The sequence below is a fragment of the Curcuma longa genome, chromosome 11, assembly GCF_044706935.1.
Source record: "Curcuma longa cultivar G26 ecotype Majalengka, Jawa Barat chromosome 11, ITB_CL_G26_1.1, whole genome shotgun sequence".
Lineage (NCBI taxonomy): Eukaryota > Viridiplantae > Streptophyta > Magnoliopsida > Zingiberales > Zingiberaceae > Curcuma > Curcuma longa.
Genome location: NC_133871.1, coordinates 5,204,932 through 5,218,915, shown reverse-complemented (window position 1 = coordinate 5,218,915; position 13,984 = coordinate 5,204,932). Strand labels below are relative to the sequence as shown.

Genomic DNA, 13,984 nt, shown 5'->3' with positions numbered 1-13,984 from the left:
ATCTTTGCTATTGCTCTTAATGTTTTTGAATAAACACATGATTATTCTTCATAAAATGTTTTTATTTAGACAATAATTGTGGTCACATTTTGTTTAAACTGACACAAAAATGAACTCCTACACAAAAGGATGGCAACAAGTCACTAGGTTTTGAACATTCACAACGAAACACTGCACAATTCTTTTTTTCTTGAATTCCTAAGTCAACCGTCCACGAGTTAATTGCATGAACCTGCAAAGATAGATTACAAACAGATTTAAGAAAGGAAATAGAGTTGAGAGATAAGAAAGTTTGAGTGCAATATTAAAAAAAATGAAAAGAAAAGAAAAAAGATAGGAGATTTTTATGAAATAACTATTCTTGTGTTGGTTGCAAAATGAATCCAGACTGCCAATTCTCACAGAATTATTATTCTTCTCTCAAACAAGTGTTCCATTCTGTTCTTCCTCTATCATATTCCCAAATCCTCCTATGTTGGTTTGTCAACCGAGTACATCTAGAGCACAGCTTATGTACACTCAAAAGTTGACATCCAAAATATTCATCCCATTTGGAATTTGAACTTTGATCCTCTTATCTATGTTTGGGTCAGAAGAATAGTTATTCCTATTTTCAGTCAAGATGAATGAACTTGGAATATTGAGAATGATTATTCTCTAATCATCCTTCTTCCAATTCAACCATGCTTTGCTCCTACTCTATTCCATTTTTAGTAGTGAGTATCCCTGTTCGATCAATTCTCCAAGAAATATGCACTTTGAACAAATAGGATGGCTGGACTGAATGAACCAAGCGAACTAAACCAATCAAGTGGGTTGGACATGCTAAATAGGCCATGGAAAGATATATACATTGTGGAGAAGTATCCCTGTCTATTTCCTTGTGACAATGTCTGTAAATCAAACATAGGAATGAAAATAGTCCATTTGTACCATTCCATTTCCACGAAACAAAAGAAAATATATTCGTATGTCATTCCTTGTCAATTTTATTCCCTAATCATAACTATTTTTTGGCAGAAAAGAAAAACTATTTTTCCCAATAATTGAACTTAATGTATCGTCATAACAAAAACTATGAATACAGTTCTAGTTTCAACTCCATGAGTCGTATTTTTGTTTCATCTCTATTCTACAATGTGCCACTTGTCCAAAAAGAAAATATTCAGATTTCCATTTCTGTGACAGATCAAACTGCAAATATGAATTTGATTATGCACTTTCTGATAGTGTACTTGTCTTATGCTGTGTAGTGTACGTAAAACAAGAAATTTTACCATGCACACCGAGCGTCTATAATCCCAAAGAGCATCAAGTGTATGTGGATTCCAAGGTGAGGTCCATTTAATTAAGAATGCTGTTGAACATCGAAAGAGAAATGCATCCGAGAATCATTTGTAAAAGTTACCTAAGAACAGCACGATGAAGCTTGTGATCTTTCAGCTGATGTATTTGTCAGAACCACTCCAGCTGGTTGTTGAGCTGGTTGGGCTTGTGGTAACCGTTTTGCTGATTGCACAAAGGAATACAAAAGCACATTATAAAAGAGTGCACGTTGGATTCTTGTTGCGAAGAATGAAAATGCAAAGATACTCTAGAAGGAAATGTAAACCAGAAATTTCTGGAAGTGCATAGGATGAATCAGCAAATCTAACAAATTAACATTTTTGGGGCCAAATTCACCTTAAAAAGCTAGTATCTAGAACATATATAACAGGCACAAATTATCATAACAACAAAAGAATCTGAAGACAGCCAATGAACAATTTGAAACTCCCAATTATAACAAAGAAAATTAGGTGAGTTGATCAGCTGGTCAATAACTGAAACATTGCATGGAGATGATCTTGTAGGAACACTCCTAAGCGGCTAACTTGCAAGAAACAAAAAGTTTGAACTTCAAACAGAAGCATATATGTAAGAACAAGTAGCAAGAATATTAAGAAAAACTAGGAATGCCAAATATAGGCAACTGTAATAGAGCTGGTAAGCAAACTCACATCTGTCTGGATATGAATGTGGTAAAGAATCAGAGCAAGCCTATCAAAGTTTTCTATTCAAGAGAATGCAACAAACAGAATTTGAAAGAACTTTTCTTCTTCTTTTTTTTTTGTCAACTTCAGCAGCTATTTAAGGAAATATAAAACTAATTCCAGCATGATCACTAATTACTCACTTGTTGATCTAATAAAGAAAAATTTCCAGACAATACACAAGACATGGGACACTAAGTGGGATCATCTATTAAAGCAGATTGGCAAAGTCTAAACTTACAAACTTATTTTCAATAGAATAGCAATAATCCAATGAAGCATGTACCTATCTCATAAAATATATCATTCACATTGATGGCTGTTTTGGCAGAGGTTTCCATGAAGAAAAGACCATTCTCCTCTGCATATGTACGTGCCTCCTGCAAGACTGACACTGATGAGTTGCACTAGAATTATTTCCACTATTTGATGAGGTTACATTGCCTTAACTTCTCTTCTCTCCTTTTCAAGCAAGATCTACATGGGATGTACAATAATCTATCATGCACAATAATATTCAATCTCCAAGTTTGCACGAGATTGCATGGCAGAGTTTTTGAATTGTGGCAAAAAAGGTGATACCCTCATCTTGGGGCCCCTCCAGTAATGCCCCAAGCGATTTGGAAGGATCACGGGGGGCTTCGTCCTGGCCCAGTGGCAACCAACGAGGCATTCTACACCCACTGGGAATGGACTCCTAGATCTTATTGTGACACCCATGCAGGAACCATTTGAGCCAACTCGTGGGGGCAGAGAGTTTTTGAGAGAGAAAGAGAGAGAGAGATATTTCTGCAATAAAATTCCACTTGCAGAATACCGCCAACAGATACATCCACATGTTATAGAAAGATACTGTAACAGTATGCTAATAGTTGGAAGCAAGTGAAAGATCAACCACAAGATATTGCTCTTTAACTATTGCTATATGTCCAACTTCCACACTCAACAAATTCAACAATTGGATTGAAATCAGCATCAGGTTCCTGTATCCATGTTCGTACAACATGCAAGCAGAGAGGTTCATTTGTACTTAAACTTTGTTTTCTGAATGTATAGATGGGACTCAATTACACAATAGAATAGGTAACGACCAGATTAGGGAAACTTAACCTAATGATGACAATCTCAGATTCTGCAGCAATTTAACGAGAATCAATAAAACTATTTAATTGTATAATACACAGGAAAAAGGAACCTAGAAAAGGGAAACCACATGGAAACTTGTCGAGCAGAATGGTTACCTCAGTTTGCACTTTCCTTTTGTCCTCCAGATCACATTTATTTCCAGCAAGAGCTGTCACCATATTTGGATTACCTATACCACCTTGCAAATTAGTTAAAAGAAGATCAACAGCAATAAATACTTAGCTAAGTGTAATTAAACCTAAACCCACCTTGTTTTTGCAATTCTTGTACCCACTTTTTTGCCTTTTCAAATGATTCCTAAACTCGATAGAAAATAAATCAATATGTCAATCAATGAAACGGAAAAAAAGGTGAATTTTTACGCATTAATGTACTGAATTTCATCGTGGTGAAGAAATGGAACAAGGATCAGACCGCGCTGGTCATGTCATAAACGATGATCGCCGCGGCTGCGCCTCGGTAGTACATGGGGGCCAAGCTGTGATACCTCTCTTGCCCCGCGGTGTCCCAAATCTCAAACTTCACGGCGGTGTCGCCCACCGTCAACGTCTGTGCAAAGAATGCCGCGCCGATCGTGGACTCCTGCAGTTGAAAGAAGAAAATCAATTACAAAACCCCTAACTTTGCCCCCAAATTTCACAAAAAATAGAGCCGGAACCCCTAAGGGTCGAACGATCCGGAGAAATGGAAACCTGGAACTCGAGAAACTGCCCCCGCACGAACCGGATGACGAGGCTGGACTTCCCAGCGCCCATATCGCCCAGCAAGACCTGCGATCGGAACAAGGCAGAATGGATCGGTGAATTCGGCACGATGGAGACGATTCGAAGGCTGACTGACCAGCTTCGCGTTGACGCTGCTGTTTCCCGCCGTCCCCATGGATCTTGATCGCGGAACCGAAGGCGGCAAGGATCTTCTTCCGATGCTTAGGATGCGACGGAAGCTGTTCTTCCCTCTGCCGCGAAGAGTCTCCGTTGAGTTTGGGTTTTCAATTTACTAAAATATTTATACAATATCGCAAAAGCGCCCATATTTTAACGGAGTTATAATTTAAGAGAAATATTTTTAAATGCCACCCAAAGTTTAGCCAATTTTTCATAATACCTCTTAAAATTTTAATATTATCAGAGACAGCGACAGCCGTCCGATATCGTGATTGCTTTACGATTGGCGCTCGAAGGAGCGGCTTCGTCCCCATCGAAGCCATCTGTAGCCATCGCCTCCCTCCTCCTCCTCCTCCTCCTCCGCCTCCGCCTCTCTCCCTCTTCTTCCGTCGATGCCTTCTTCTTAGCCTTCGGGGAGTTCGGGATCCTTCGGATAGCGCGAGACAGCGGGAAAAGGCGAGAGCTTTGGGAGAAAAAAAGGAAGATGTCGTGCTCTTCGTCTTCGGGGTCGGAGGAGGACGAGGGCGTGGATGCCTACCGCAAGGGAGGCTGCCACGCGGTCAGAATCTGGGACCAGTTCGCTGGAGGGCGCTACGTCGCGCAGAGGAAGCTAGGCTGGGGGCATTTCTCCACCGTCTGGCTTGCCTATGACACCCGATCGCAGGTACTACCTCTCGCCGAGCATTTCCTTTTCGCGTTTGCATGTTTGTGTATGGCGCCGTAACGAAAGATCGCACTTTCGAACTTCGATCAATCATTGCCAAAATCGAAATTTGGGGACGAATGCTATGAGTTATCTGTTAAAGAAGATCGAATTGATTGCTCACTAGGGTTTAATTGTTGAATCTCCTGTTTGATTCTCGTACTGTTCCTGCTCCTAATTTGCTTTTCCCTATTCTTGGTGAGCTATTTGCTGGTGCCTACAATATGAAGTATGAATTCTAAAAACATTGAAGACAATATTACACTTGGACAGATTGGATGGAAAAATATTAAATGATAGATCAAATCAGCAATTCTATTGTATACACACAAATAGTTTTGATGAGTAGAATTTAGAGATAAACCGAAGCTCATTCTAATGCACACACATATAGAGTTACATCTCACAGAAACTATTGATTAGGATATCTTTCAAAGATTAAATATTTGGCCCTTTCACTGTGAGTGTTTGTTGTAAAGTTTTTCAAATCGAGTATCCTTCATAAACAATAGACTTCAAAATATGGAAGAAAAGAATAAAATGGGAGGACTCATATGGAAGTCTTCATTCTAATCTTGATTAGGACTTCTGAATGGTTCATAGAACCCTAGAATGAGTCTCCTTTTATAGAGAGCATGTGCCACTTTAAGGTACCCATTGGATTAGGGTTGTGTCCTTTTCAACAGTAACATTTAATTAGTATAAAAAACTGAATAATTTTTTTAACTTTGACTTCATTAAAAAAAAAACAATATCATATGTCAATTCATTTCTGTTTTTTGTTTGCATTTTTACATACTATTGCATCTTTGAAATCTCAAATTCCCAAATTTGGTTGAATGCTCGGTTAAGCGATATGCATTTGTTTGCTCTGTAGAATTTTGTTGCTCTGAAAATTCAGAAAAGTGCACCAGAGTTTGCTCATGTTGCTATCCATGAAATTGAGCTTCTTTCAGCAATTGCAGAAGTGGATGCTTCGAATACCAAATGTGTAGTTCAACTGGTTGACCATTTTAAGCATTCTGGCCCAAACGGGCAGCATCTGTCTGGTAATTGAGTTCCTTGGGGATAGTCTACTTCGGCTAGTGAAGTACAACCGCTACAAAGGCAGGGCTATCTTGGCGGGACTCAATTATTTGCACAGGGAACTTGGCATCCTTCACACAGACTTGAAACTGGAGAATGTTCTCCTGCTCTCGACCATTGATCCTGCAATGGATCCAGTTAGGTCCGGTTTTGCTCCAATCCTAGAGAGACCAGAGGGAGCATCAAGAGTTAAAGGAGAGGGCAAGGGCAAGGATATCTGAGAGAAGAACATCAACCGCAGGTCTTGTGCTGCAGGAAAGGAGCTTGGATGGGATTGATCTTCGATGCAAGGTTGTGGATTTCAGAAATGCATGTTGGTCAAACAAGCAATTAACCAATGATATACAGACTAGGCAATATATATAGGTCCCCTGAGGTGATTCTCGGTACAGGATACTATTTTTCTGCAGATATTTGGTCTTTTGCTTGCATGGTTTATGAGCTCGCTATTGGCGATATGTTGTTCACTCCTAAGGGTGGCATAGGATACACCGAGGATGAGGTATAGCTCTTGCCTTTTAATTGGCATGGTGCTATGTTGCTATCTTTTATATTCATGAAAGTAAAATTGGTTTTTGAAAATTCAAGTTCTAGTTCTTAAACTGTTTGGTAGCATCAAGAGTTCCATATTTACTTTTATCGCCTTAGCTTTTTCGGGAACTAACCCAGTGACTTCTTTAGCTTTTGAGAGATTTTAGGGCAGAAAGAAACAATCTGTGATGTTTTGGGAAACAATTTCTTGTTCTGGAAATGGATTTAATTTCCAGTAGGTGACTTGTTCTCATGACAGGATCATTTGGCTTTGATGATGGAGCTTCTGGGAAAGATGCCCAAAAAGGTGAAACTACTACTGGTTATTTCGACACTATCGATATGTTATCTTAACTAAATTTCCATCTGCTCATCAGATTGCTACGATGGGATCTCGATTGAAGGACTACTTCGACCGGTATGGTGACCTCAAGAGGATCTGAAGACTCAAATTCTGGCCACTAGACAAAGCTACTAGTTGAGAAATATAAGTTTCCTGAGGCTGATGCCTGCGAGTTTGCTGAGTTCCTGTGCCCCTTACTCGACTTATGCTCCAGAAAGGCGGCCAACCGCAGCACAGTGTCTGCAGCATCCATGGCTTAGGATCAAAGATGCCATTGTTGGAAAGCTGGAGGTTGGCATGACTAAGCTTAAAGTTCAGCTGAACTAAGAGGCATGTACTTCATACTCAGCACACGCATCAAGCATTCCCTTCGCGATGTCTATTCCTCCACACGACAATTTAGATTACTACGATACGATCGACATTGGATCGCTATGACATTATAGAAAGCAGTTTCAACACTGCAACATGGCAGCGATAACAACATCAGCCTACCATATTTTTGTGCAAAATACTTGTATGTGTATGTCTGTGTGTGTTTTTGATAAGCTCAACCAAGAACTAGTTACTGGCATTTACTGAGCCTTCAATAACCTTATTGACCTATTTGTTGAGAATGCTTTGTTTGACCCCTGCCTGTGGATTAACTAATGGTCAACTTGTTTAACTCAGATCAAAAGAAAGAAAGGATTTGCATTAATTATTTCCATCAGGAATTAATAAACAATACACCACATAACTTCTCAAACATCCTGTACCAAGCCAAGACTTTGGGTTTCATCTACTTTATTAGAAATTGATGCAAGTCAAACTTCTGGATGATCTTCTGGGTTTCTAGCAAGCTACTGCACCAAGTCAAATTATGCTTTGAAGCTTTGCTACAACATCTGGAAAGAGATGATAAATATGAACAGAACAATCACACTGTGGATTCGATACTCTGAATTATTCACGGTATATGATATAAACATACATACATCCTCGTATGTGCATGTAAGCATTCAAGAAATACGGTAATGTGAAACAAAAGGCGACGTCTCGAGTCATTTATGCTGACAATTTAAAACTGATATGCCATCTGCTCTGGAACAATTAAAACTGGTGAATCTTACAGACATGATCTTAAAGCTGGTAAATCTTAGACTCGGAGATCGAGGGAAGCGAGCTGAATAGTGGTGTTCCAAGTCAAGTTACTGCCCGGGATTCCCAAGGAGTCGCTCAACGGCAGCATGGATGTTTCCTGCGGTGGCAGTTAGCGCACGGATATTCTCCTGAGTATCGTAAAATCCCATTTCTTGAAGCTGGGACAACTGAGTTGCATAAAGTTCTTCTGGAGGTACTGCAAGTGACATAAATTATAGTTCAGATTCACATTCCAATTAAGATAACTAGGGGAAATGCCCACGTTATGCCCATATTAATGAAGAATTTTGAATTTGGACCCCCTTGTTGAAAAACACAATCTCACTTCTTACTATTGTACCAGAATACCCTGGGCCTATCAAACTAATTCACCTATCAATGCGATAAATAGCATTTTGAACCGATGTTGCAAGCTATCAAGAATATGAAATTTGGTAAATTTTCAGTCCAAGTTGATATACCAAACTATTTAATAAATGAAATTTGTATGAAATTTGTACAAAAATACACCTGATCAAAAACACTCAAATTAACCAAAAATAGCATTAAAGAGTGCTGAGTCCACCAAATTGTCTCGATAAACAACTTAACGAACAATATTTTGTATCAAAACTTACAAAAAATAACCTAATGAAAATAGATTAACATAATATAAGAGCAATTTGTCAAGAGTGAAATGTGCAATTTTAAAGTCTGCCAAATTGCTTCACCAAACAGCTTGATTGAAAAAAAAAACAATTGTACCAAAAATATGGCAGCAAAACTAACCTAGATGCTACCAACACACTAACATATTAATATGAGGGCAATCAATCAAGAGTGTGAAGATAGCTTGACAAATGTCAATTTTCTTAAATGCAGGGTGTATTTTATTATGGCTAAGTGGGGCCTAGATTAGGTGTCAGAGGCCCAAACTCAAATTCCTCATTAGCAAGGACCCAATTTCAGTGTATGTTTCCAATAATTTAACAAGCTGAACTTCATAACTAAGTGCAACTAGAGATGTGAGAATTGACCATTTGAAGGATTGGGGATCCCAAGACCTCCTGCACCAAGCCCACCAAACATGTTCATCAGGAATTCCAGTCCTGTGTTGCTTTGTGTGCCTATCAAATGTCAAGTAGCAGCATGCGAGCATGATATGACAGATCAAGCATTGAACATAATTATCTAATCAGAATTCATGGTTTAAAGTAGCAGCAAATACAACTCTAGACCAGTTGCTAAAATCATGCAGGCACATCATTGCAGATATAACTAAAAAGCTGCACAAAACACCAACTCAACTTTGTTTCAAGATCCCGAGACTCACTTTTCTAACTTGTATGGAATAAGACTTATGATTTGGATAATAGAGTATGATAGTAAGATAATAAAAAGAAATAATTTTTTAATAATGTATTAAGTAACAATACGAGTTCAAGAAAATAAAAATCGTTGCCTTTTGAATTTATTCTATTTAATTAGTAAATTGTATAGCAGTTTAGTTTAAGGCAATGAATCCCAGTTGGACTAGCTTTAAACTAAAATGAGTAATTTAGAGATTAGATTCTTACCTCCTGCAGTGGAATACCTAATGGTAAGCGCTGTCACTTGCCTTGAAGAGAATAGCAATGGTAGTGAATGAGTCCCATATACATACTAAATTGCTAAGTTAGTTATACAAAACAGTTATATCGGGTTTAAGGTTATAGAATAAAAAATGTATTTAAATTATCATATACAAGTTTTTTAATAGGGCAACACTAAAAATCGAACACTTAGCTTAGTATAAACTTCAGTTTTTTTAATGTGATGAATGAAATTAGATTTGAAAAGAAGCTAAAAATATAAGAAAAATAGGAACAACCTCCTGCTAAAAGATAACTAATTTGATGAGTGAACACATCAGACCCAATTCAAAGTAACAAGTTTAACGCAACTTTGTGTCTCTCCCTCTTCTTCTCATGCTTCTGCTGTTTCTCCAGCAAGCGAATAATTTAAACACATTCATACAGATTGAGCAGGTTTCAGGTTAAAGTGTGGGTCTATCCTGAGTTCAGATGAATTGAGGTGAACTTGTGTGTTTGCTTGGAAAAGTGAATCTAGGCCTAGGATAGTGTGAAAACTTTGGTACAGATAAATAACCTTAACACAATCCATGGTTCATAGTACTAGTTAATATTCAACACAACAGTGATGCCACATTGCCACCCATTTTGAAAAATAGATTTTTCAACTCAAAAACCTTTATACTGGATTAATTATGCAATCACTGAGCAGCAAATCATCAAGGATCACGAAACATCCAAAGAATGAGCAACTATTAACGCATTGCAATCCAAAACAAACAAAAAAGGGTATAACAATTTAGGGATGATGTTTACTGTTACCAGTGCCCCGGCCTGTTTGCTCTTGTTCCCTGTAAAAAAAAAAAGAAGAAAAGAATCAGTCACCTAAATAATTTATTCTCATATGAAAACTAATAATAGAACTAAAAGCAAATAAAAAGCTTCGGTTAATCTAAATAATATTTGCATTAGAAAATCCACAAAATGCAAAATGTAGTGGCTATTTGATTCACCAATTGCCTATTATAAGGATACACGGTAGAGACAAGAATCAGAGACAATGAATGATAAGTAGAAAAAAACTAAACTGGTACAGTGAACAAGTAGAAAGCCCGATGGAAAAGTATATACAATCTAGAAAGAGATGATATCATACATGAAAGTTAATAAAAAAGAGGGGGAAAAAGATAAAAAGTGGTTGACTCACGGGGTTGACTGCTGCCGTCCAATGTGGGAGAACAGAGATTGTTGAAAAGATAAAAGTTGCTGCAGAGTAGAATTATTCAAATCACAGATTTTAAATAAAGTGTAAAATTCTACAACACGCACACCTGCATTGTTTCAGGTGACATAAGCTGGCGAATAAAATCTGGATTTTGCATCATCTCTCTTAACTGAGTATTGGATTCCAATAAACTACGTACATTAGGGTTGGAATTAAGCATCTGCATCAGTTAACAAACAAAAGTAAGAGACCGTGTATGGCAAATCAATCATGGTTCTTCAGACACTACCTGGTTAACATACTGAGGATCAGAAAGGAGATTTTGCATCATCTGCATCATGGCAGGATTTTGCATAACCTGATTTAACATGGAAGGATCCTGCATCCTGCCAACCATATTTTCAAAATCCAGTGAACCCAGACCATTTAAGCCAGGAGTTGTTGGTCCACTTGTAGCAGTTGATCTTGTATTGACTGGCTGTGACCCTCCAGCTACCAATCAAACAAACCAGTAAAATAGGCAAGAATAAAAATATTAGCAGAAAATGATCATATAACGTGAGCATAGAAACTTACTGTTTGTGCCCCAAGGGTTAGGGAGAGGATTGGCATTAGGTACGGTTCCAGTTGTTGGCTCTGGACTACGAGCTGAGTCTGCTGGGGACTCTCTGCCACGTCCAGCACCTTGATTTCCAAGAAGAGCAGCAAACGGGTTGGATCCCATGTCACCCCCTAAGTCTCCTCCCATAGTGGTTGCATTAAGGAATGGCTCCTGAACAGTTTCATACATGCGTCGTAGCATGTTGAATCCTTCAGGAGATGATTCAATATTGCTCATCGCCCTGTCTGTGTTACGCATCATTTCCCTCATGAGTTCAGGATTCCTTGCCGCCTCAAGTGTCTGCCTTAGAGTATTCGGGTCATTGAGAACATGCGCAAGCTCAGGATTGCGGTCAATAATTTCACGCATTTGAGGATTGTTCATAAAAAGATTGCGGATTATATCTGGATTGCTAATGAGGTTCTGCATGGCAGGCAAATTCATAATTTCCCTCATAATGTTTGGGTTCTGACTAAGCTGCTGCTGCATCTGATCAAGCTCTGGAATTCCAGTTCCCAATAAACCAGCTGTTCCACTACCAGATAACCCATTAACATTCAGGCCTGGGAGCAGGGAACCTCCCAAAGTAGATGGTGAACTACTGTCCGTTGTTCTTGAAGCTCCTTGGTTATTCGCAGCTTTATCAGCTGGTGCAGCTGATGAAGCAGCACCACGAACCAAGTGAATGGTATGATCTGATTCAACACCTATTCATAAGATATGAACTATCAGATAGTGATACGAATTATTTATTGTATCAAGAACCAGATGGATCTACACATTAATAACAAGCTGCAATTCCAACTATTTGAGATTGGCTACCTAAATATATCTCCCATTCATGAATTAGTCATACCACAAGTATGGTTAATATCTATGTTTGTGAGGTGGTTGGTATGCTGACAGGGCCTAACACAACCTGTTCCCTTTTCATCTGGTCTACAAAAAGACGTCATAGAAAGTTTTGGGTCAAGCAGTTTCGTGAGTGTGTTTAGTGTTGTATAAAACTCAAACACACAAACGGGCAGAAAGAAGATTACACAAAGATATCTAAAAATTGATCATATTTATGGCTAGCATATATACCCGTGTCCGCCACATTGGCAGATAAAGAATTCGATTTTGTTTATTTCATTGCCATCATTTTAGCAGCCGAAGAATGGTTTACGAAGTAAATGGTTGGAAAAGTCTACTTTGTTTGATAACATGAAACAGATAAACATAGATAATTCTTCTAAGACCACTAACCATTTAGCTAAATTTCACAACCACATTACAGAAAATCATCATGTGATAACAAACAATAAAAATAAGAGGTCAAACGTATATTGGGAACAATATTCAAAGCACCGTAAAAAAAATCACAGTAAAATTGATTGCACCGAAATATCATCTTTGGACGCCAGAACGATGCCGACGCTTTATGCATCGTGAGATCAATAGATCTATCAAAGAACTAAGCCACGATCTACCCAGATCAGGACAAAAATATGCAACGCGTAACATAATCCCAGACCGAACGTGAGGACGCACCGTAGCTCGCGAGCGTATGGTCGTCCTTCAAGATCCTTCCTTTGTAAATCAGGCGCTGCTGTTCTGCCGGCACGTCACAGATGCCGGCGACGACGGCCTTGAACGCCCCTACCGTCCCGTCGAGCGCTGCCTGCACGGAGAACTTGGAGCCGTTGGAGCATCGGATGTGGATGGTGGCGGAGGCAGGCTCGGCGCTGCCGGACTCACCATCGGCGGCCATGGACGCCTAGGACCACGCCGGATGGTTCGCTAACCCTAACCCTAACGAGAGGAGTAGATCGCCAAAGCACTCGCTTTCGCCGAGACCTCAAATGGAAGCCAAAAAATGTCGCCTTGTTTTATTGTTTTCCCCCCAATAAATAAACAAGATAATTAAACGCAATTTATTATTTGGCCTCCTTTTTCTATCCTCCCTGTCGTGCGTCGTGATGGGGTCGGTGGATTTTCTGTGCAACGCGTCGTACTGTCAAATCTGTGCGGTTGACTTATCGACCGTCCGTTATGGCTCAGTCATAGCGAGGTGACGGTGATAGCGATCGGATGCGATCGCACGGTGGGCTTTGCAACGTGAACACGGTGAAACAACTTGATTCCATTAATTTATTTTCAAACATGTAAAAAAAATATATCATAAAAATTATTCTCTTCAAAATTACTATATTATTTTATATATATATAATATTATTATATCAAACTATTTTTCTTCAATAATTTAATTAAAATTATTTAAAATTCATTAAGATAAAAAATTACTTTAAAATTTTTACAATACCAATCAATACATTATTATTTTGAATATGTAAATGTTACAATTGCTATAATATTTAATACAGTATCGTAGCAACTATCAAATTTAAATTTATAATACAGATCGCTTTTAAAATTAATATATACAAAAAGTTAATATCTTGATTAAAAAAAAATTGCTTGTCACAATAGATTCCCGTCACAAATTTGTGATGAAAATCTGCATCGTTTGATTTTAAAATTAAGATTAAATCCAAGTCGTAGATTGAATGAGTGATTTGTTTTAAAATTTAGGGTTTAGGATTTAGAATTTAAAGTTTAGGATTTAGAGTTTAGGGGTTTAGCGATCAACGGTTGATTTTAAAATCGAACGGTCTAAATTTTCATCATAAATTTAATGGGAGTCTATTACGATAAAATCCCAACTGTATAAAAAAAACCTTTGAACATATAGAAATC

At 38.3% G+C, this 13,984-nt stretch overlaps 2 protein-coding genes and 1 pseudogene across 3 annotated transcripts; 1 reads left to right on the top strand and 2 right to left on the bottom strand.

Annotated features, from left to right (window-relative positions):
* Positions 1-49: 49 nt before the first annotated feature.
* LOC141838429 (ras-related protein RHN1-like) lies at positions 50-4,151 on the bottom strand. Its single transcript, XM_074725905.1, has 8 exons — positions 4,020-4,151; positions 3,872-3,949; positions 3,594-3,761; positions 3,428-3,476; positions 3,275-3,348; positions 2,320-2,413; positions 1,409-1,509; positions 50-232 (listed from the first exon to the last, which is right to left on the bottom strand). The coding sequence occupies exons 1-7, from the start codon at positions 4,056-4,058 to the stop codon at positions 1,409-1,411; spliced, it is 603 nt and encodes a 200-aa protein (XP_074582006.1). The 5' UTR covers positions 4,059-4,151; the 3' UTR covers positions 50-232.
* A 269-nt stretch (positions 4,152-4,420) lies between these two features.
* LOC141838428 (uncharacterized) lies at positions 4,421-7,337 on the top strand (annotated as a pseudogene).
* A 296-nt stretch (positions 7,338-7,633) lies between these two features.
* On the bottom strand, positions 7,634-13,108 carry LOC141838870 (ubiquitin domain-containing protein DSK2b-like). Of its 2 annotated transcripts, none has more exons than XM_074726473.1 (8): positions 12,779-13,108; positions 11,221-11,952; positions 10,934-11,136; positions 10,751-10,864; positions 10,627-10,685; positions 10,236-10,270; positions 8,886-8,975; positions 7,634-8,065 (listed from the first exon to the last, which is right to left on the bottom strand). In XM_074726473.1, exons 1-8 carry the CDS (start codon positions 12,996-12,998, stop codon positions 7,917-7,919), a joined length of 1,602 nt encoding a protein of 533 aa, XP_074582574.1. In that variant the 5' UTR covers positions 12,999-13,108; the 3' UTR covers positions 7,634-7,916. The 2 variants fall into 2 exon arrangements, with proteins under 2 accessions (XP_074582574.1, XP_074582575.1); XM_074726474.1 differs by having other exon boundaries at positions 10,242-10,270; positions 12,779-13,107.
* Positions 13,109-13,984: the final 876 nt, after the last annotated feature.